The 6,713-nt window shown below is 49.2% G+C and overlaps 1 protein-coding gene and 1 non-coding gene across 3 annotated transcripts in view; both read left to right on the plus strand.

Annotated features, from left to right (window-relative positions):
- Positions 1-1,330: 1,330 nt before the first annotated feature.
- RN7SL1 (RNA, 7SL, cytoplasmic 1) lies at positions 1,331-1,628 on the plus strand. Its single transcript, NR_037953.2, has one exon.
- Positions 1,629-2,101: 473 nt separating this feature from the next.
- NEMF (nuclear export mediator factor) overlaps positions 2,102-6,713 on the plus strand; it is a gene marked incomplete in the record, with an annotated part of 57,237 nt that continues 52,625 nt past the window's right edge. For both annotated transcript variants that reach the window (XM_070053687.1, XM_070053688.1), the window contains 3 exon segments: positions 2,102-2,434; positions 3,120-3,188; positions 3,337-3,439. In XM_070053687.1, coding sequence (XP_069909788.1) covers positions 2,376-2,434; positions 3,120-3,188; positions 3,337-3,439 — 231 coding nt within the window.

Raw genomic sequence — 6,713 nt, forward strand, 5'->3', positions numbered from 1 at the left:
CTAACTAAGAAATTAGAATCTTTTGGTGTGATACCCAGGAATTTTTCCTAAAAATTGTTTGAGAAGGGGAGAGAAGAGAGATCTCCTGTCGGCTGGTTCACTCCACAAATGCCCAGAACAGCTGGGCTAGGCTGGGAGCTGGGAGCTGAATCTAGGTCTCCCAGTGGGTGGCAGGGATCCAGCACGGATCCCCAGGGCTGCCTGGAAATGTCTGCATTGGTGGGAAGCTGAAGTCAGGAGACAGAGCCGGGACCGATCTCGGGGGTCTTACCTGGCATTTTATCCACAAGGCCAAATGCTCTCCCAGGAATGTTTTACTGCATATTAAAGGTTGAGAAACAGCCATGGGTGCCCTAAGTCACCCATTAATAATCCACTGAAAGTTTTTGGTCGGGTCGAAGGTCAGCACACTTGCTTACAGTTTCAGGTATTTGCTTTCATATCTTCCTTTTGAAAATCAAACAATTTCCCTTTCTCCTGTTACCTCTTCTTTTTTCCACAGTTTTCAAGTATCTTTGGTTCAGAATTTTCTCAAAATAGATATATGATATTCTTAAAAATGATAGAATCCAGTAGTAATTAAAGTTCCCTTGTAATCTTTACACTTATGGGGTATTTCTAAAAAGCTCATGGAAAACTGAATTAAAAGATGTTTATTTGGCACAAAGTGTTCTGAAATCCATGCATATGAAGAAAAGCTCATGAAAAATGAGCGTTAAGAAAAAACTACACATGGATTTCAAGGGTTATTTTTTTGCACCAAAAAATTCCTTTTAACATTTCATTTTGTCCCTGTACTTTTTGAAGCCCTTTGTATCTTTACTCCTCTTAGGGATGTTCTTGAATATACCTTTGGATGCCCCTTCTTTCTCCCCAAAGTAGAAACAAAGTATTAATTAGTGGACGGGCTAACTGTCCTGCTGCAAACTTAAATTGGTATCCTGTTCCTCTCATATCTTTGTAGCGCTGCAAGGTGGGAGTTGTGCCATCAAAGAGCCCAACTTTTTCAAAAACGTGTTTCAGTGCGGAGCCTTTACACGGGCTGTTCCTATGCAAAAATAACCGCTTTGTTGGACATGCCTTAGGGGTGAGCTTAGTTGTGCAGTTAGACCTCACGCGATTGGTTTGGACCAGGGTCACCTTGACTCCCAGTCTTTCCTTCTATATCTGCCGCTGTTCTGCACGGCCGGCGACTCTGCACCGCTGGGCACCTGGCGATTCCCTGACTTCTTTCCAGCCCGCCGCCCGCTTTCTGCTTCGCACCGCCCCCTGCTGGCGGGAAGTCGCGTTGCAGCCACACTCAAGCCCGCCGCCTGCAGCCTCGGCAGCCGCCGGGCGCGGTGGCGCGCGCCTGTAGTCCCAGCTACTCGGGAGGCTGAGGCCGGAGGATCGCTTGAGTCCAGGAGTTCTGGGCTGTCGTGCGCTATGCCGATCGGGTGTCCGCACTAAGTTCGGCATCAATATGGTGACCTCCCGGGAGCGGGGGACCACCAGGTTGCCTAAGGAGGGGTGAACCGGCCCAGGTCGGAAACGGAGCAGGTCAAAACTCCCGTGCTGATCAGTAGTGGGATCGCGCCTGTGAATAGCCACTGCACTCCAGCCTGGGCAACATAGCGAGACCCTGTCTCTTTTGCGTCCTCACCCTTTAAAGTCGGCTTTTGCGACCACGCACCTATCCTGACACAACAAGCCCCCCACCCCCTTTTAAACTCTTCCTCCACACCCCACACCCTCCCGGAAATCTTGTCTTATTTTACTTCACTGCTCTCTAGCGAAAGCACTTGACTATTTCAGGTTGCGTTCATGGGGCGCCAGCTGTATACCCAGCACCACGCCGAGTGTCCAGCAACCCTACACCGCCCCTATGAAGTAGGACGTCCTTTCCGAAGGTTCCTCCTAATCGTTAAGGGTCGTCACAGGACGAACCCAAGAGTTCCGCTTCGTTACTTTTAAAAATGCCACAAGTCCCAGCACCCGGGCCGAACCGGGTGGTGGTTCTCGGTGCCGGAGCCCGGCCGCCTGCCTCCGCCGCGAAAATGGCGACGACCAGTAGGGGTCACTGTGGGGGCCGGCGCGAGTCCCCGCCTGCGGGGCGGGAAGCTATCTGGTTCCGTCCGTACGCGGTCAGGACAGCACTGCAGATCCGAGAAAACATTTTGGACCTACTCTGAATTGTTTTCGGTACCACAGAAAGGAAGTCTGAAGGCATCTTGACAGCCTTCTTCAGGCTGCTGACGCAAAGACGTTCGCTTCAAGGAATATTGGATCCTCCGGGCGGCCGTAGATGACCGCCAAGTGCGCCTGCGCGGAAGCGTCGCGGCGTCCAGTCGGGCAGTCGGCGGCGAGAACTGCGGTGGCTACCTTCGGACCTCGCCATGAAGACCCGGTTTAGCACCATTGACCTCTGCGCGGTACTCGCGGAGCTGAATGCGAGGTACGGTCTCGCAGGGGACCGCGGCTCTCGCGGGCAGCGCAGGAGGCCAGGCCGGGGCCCCGTGGTGGGAGCGAGACCAGCCTGCTGTTGGCTCTCTCCTGGTGGTGTTTTTCCCTGGACCTGGCTAGGCCGGGCTGGGCGAGTGCAGGGCGTCTTTGCGGTGGCCCGCCAGGGGCCACCTGTCGCTCCCGCAGCCCTGGTGCGTGGCTGGCGCGGCGTCTCCACTGGCCGGGCTGGGGCAGACGTGTGGGAGACCGCGAGACGCCGGAGTGGCCTCTGGCCGCGGAGCTTGGAGAGAGCAGAGGCCAGATGTCTTCGGCACCCCGCCGAGAGCGGGGGCGCCGTCCCGCTAGCCGGGTGTTAGCTGGGTTTTGCAGATCTGAACTGAGACCTGGATTGCAGGCTCGCCCCTCTGCAGCTGTGCGAGCTTTGTCAGGCTTGCAGGGGGCGCGTTTATTTTTATTCGTCTTTGCAACACATCATTGGATTAGACGTTAATGAGTTGTCCTCCACCCGCCCCCAAGAGTGTCGAGTCGTTGCAGAGATGTCTGGCTGATAGCCACTCTGTTCTCGAATGGTTGACCCCAGATCCTTAGAGCGGAAGTTCCTTTTTTCGTACCTTTAATTGTAATTTTTTGTTTCAAACTGGAGTATGATTTGTTACATGTTTTCCTTGTCTTTTCAGCTTGCTAGGAATGAGAGTAAACAATGTTTATGATGTGGATAATAAGACTTACCTTATCCGTCTTCAAAAGTAAGAACGCTTTATGTACTTTTGATTTTGGTAATTAAATATGAGATGATTGTGTGTGTGTGTGTGTTTTTTAAACCTGTACTGTGTGTCTTCTCCCAGAGGTACCGTTGGTAATATGCCCTAAAAGAAATATTTTTTTCTTCTGCAGGCCAGACTTTAAAGCTACACTCCTCCTTGAATCTGGCATACGAATTCACACAACAGAATTTGAGTGGCCAAAAAATATGATGCCGTCTAGTTTTGCTATGAAGGTAAATCTTAAGTGCTACTCGAAGCTGAATGTTAAGGCCCTGGGATTGGTCTCCAGCAGCTGAGTTTGGAAGGTGTTTGGCTTTCTTTTGCTGTAAGGAAGTGTAAGGGCCGAGGGAGCAGCTGACAGTGGGACGAGTGGAGCTGTTGCCCAGTCACTGCCTTCTGCATACTGCCCTCACACAGCCCCTTCCAGAGCAAGCGTTTGTTACGTTTACCCTCTAACCCCCGGCTCCCCTTAGAACAGCTCGGTGGTCGACCAGCGTGAGCTTTTCTGAAGTGTCCTCTCATTATCTCGCCTTCTATGGTTTCTTAATTTCTGAATCCTTATTCTGTAATCAGACATTCTTATCTTTCTATGACCTGCCCTGCCCACATTTTTCCCGAATCTTGTCTTCCAGAGCTCACTTTATTATTTTATCTGTTTATTTATGAGATAGAGACAAACTGAGCTCTCATCTGCTGGTTCATTCCCCACATGTCCCCAGGAGCTAGGGTTGGGCCAGGCCAAAGCCTGGAACGAGGACCCCAGTCCAGGTCTGCCATGGACCTAGTTAGGTGAGTGACAAGGACCTGGTTCCTCACCTGTTGCCTCCCATGGTGTGTGTTAGCAGGAAGCCGGAATGGGGAACGTAGCTTGGGCTTGAGCCCCGGCACTCTGGTAAGTGACGCAGGTGTTCCAAGAGGTGTTGTAATTTCTGTACCGAAGGCCGCCCTCCAGAGCTCGCTTTAATGAACTGGCCGCATCTGCCCAGACTGTAGTTTGTTGGAATATTCAGGGACATTAATATGTTACTAAGTCATTGTATCTTTATTTTTTACTTCTCTCTTTGCTTTTGTTTTTATTATTAAAACAATTACTCATCTGTGGCTATGTTACCCATTCATTTCTTGACATGCCATGCAGAGTGAAAGTTCATGTGGTACGGAAGAAAGACTCAGATAAACCTTAGAATTAGGGTTTTGCCACCGAGTAATTTTTGCAACTTGAAAAAGTTACTCAACCTCCTAGGATTTAATGTATCTCAGGTGGAGTTAGCTGTGGGGATTAAAGGAAGTAACTGAGAAAACAGGTAAAGCAGTGCCCGACTGTTAAAGCTGTGCCTGTGTGTGTTTCTTCCTCTCCTCCTCACTGTCTTTTGAAGTTTGTTTGTTGTGGCAGTGTATCGCTTTGTTAGAGGGTTTCACTGACAGTGGTTTCCTCTCAGCAGTTTAGGATTTATTTTGGATTACAAAGTAGTTTTCCATATCACAGGAGCTATCACAGAATTACCAGTGTTGAAGTTTAATTCACTCGGTGGTAACCTCAAACGGTTTTTTTGAGGGTTTGTCCTGAAAAATAGTAACACTGGGTATTTGTGCAACCCCTTTGTCTTTGAGAGACAGAGAGCAGTGCCATCTGTTGGTTCACTCTTTTAAATGACCACGGTGGTTGAGGACTGAGCTGGCTTTAGCCAGGAGTCAGGAACTCAGTCTAGGTCTTCCCTGTGCTTGGTAGTAACCCAGTCTCTTGAGCCAACACTGCTGCTTCTTAGGATCTGCATTGGCAGGAAGCTGAAATCTGCACCTAGACACTCCCTTATGTGATGCCAGCATCTTCACTCCCAGACCAAACGCCAGTGCCAATAGATTTTTTTAAAGTACATAAATGACACTTATTTCATGTGATTGTTTTCACTCATGTACAGTACATTTTTGTTGACTTATTAGCTACTACAAATCAGAAAATGTGATTTTTTTGGGGGGTTTGGCTTATTTCACTGAGCATGATGATACTCAGTTGCATTCATGTAAGTTGTTTAACAACTCAGTTGAATATGAAGAACACATTTCAGTTTTTTTTTTTTTTTAAGATTTATTTATTTATTTGAAAGGCAGAGTTACAGAGAGGCAGAAGCAGAGAAAGAGAGAGACAGAGACAGAGGTCTTCCATCCGCTGGTTCACTCCCCAGATGGCCGCAATGGCTGGAGCTGGGCTGATCTGAAGCCAGGAGCCAGGAGCTTCTTTGAGGTCTCCCACATCGGTGTAGTCTTCCACTGCTTTCCCAGGCTATAGCAGGGAGCTGGATCACAAGTAGAACAGCCAGGGCTTGAACCAGTGCCCATAAAGGATGCTGGCACTGCGGACTGGGGCTTTAACCCGCTGCGCCATAGCAGCAGCCCCCATTATTTTCAATGTATAGATGAGGTAGATTCACTGGTTGAGTCTTCAGATGGCTACATTGGCTAAGGCTAGGCCAGGCCAAGGCCAGGAGCCTGGGCCTCCATCCATGTTGGTGATAGGTGCTCAAGCACTTGGTCCATCGTCTGCTGTTTCCTGGGCACATCAGCAGGGAGCTGGATCGGAAGCGTGGCAGCTAGGACTCAAACTGGCTGATGTGGGATGCTGGCATCCCAAGTGACACTTAACCTGCTGTGCCACAATGCTGGTCCTTCCACATAACTATAATACAACGTGAACTTCTATGATCATTATTAATTAAAACATTTATTTTAAAGAAGAGTATGTATTTGAAAGGTAGAGTAATGGATGGGAGAGAAGAACAGAAAGATCTTTGATCTGCTAGTTTGCTCTCCAAATGGCTGCTGAGCTGGTCCAGGCTGAAGCCAGGAGTCCAGAACTCTGGGTTTCTGACAAGGATGACAGAAGCCCAGGCACTTGGGATACCTTCCACTGCCTCCTAGGCACGTTAGCAGGGAGCTGATGGAAGCTGAGCAGCTGGGATTGAACTGATGCTCCAGTATGGGATGCTGGCGTTGCAGGAGGTGGCCTAGCCTGCTGCACCACAGTGCTGGCCCCTGACATGCTAATAGTGTTTTAATAGAAAAACTGTACTAGGGATATGAGAAAAGTTAGTGAGGATAGAGGGTAATCGGATGCTAATTGGGGGGCTAAATTACAGAAAGGCCACCATAAGCTCATGGTCTGGAGTTTGCATTTGAGGTGGAAAATTGTGGAAACTTTTAATTTTGAACACAAGTGAAGTACATAGATGGCATTTGAAGATAGATTGGCTTAGAGACTGTTAAAAGAATGAAAGTTGAGGGCTTTGGGCCAGAGCAAGGAACTTAGCAGCACTATAAAGCAACACAGCAGATTTTGCAAAGGTCTGTTGATATGGACTTTTTTGTTAAGATGGGGGGCTGACGCTGTGGCGCAGCGGGTTAACGCCCTGGCCTGAAGTACCGCATCCCATATGGGTGCCGGTTTAAGACCTGGATGCTCCTCTTCCGATCCAGCTCTCTGCTGTGGCCTGGGAAAGCAGCAGAAGATGG

This window comes from Oryctolagus cuniculus, chromosome 12, assembly GCF_964237555.1.
Source record: "Oryctolagus cuniculus chromosome 12, mOryCun1.1, whole genome shotgun sequence".
Classification (NCBI taxonomy): domain Eukaryota; kingdom Metazoa; phylum Chordata; class Mammalia; order Lagomorpha; family Leporidae; genus Oryctolagus; species Oryctolagus cuniculus.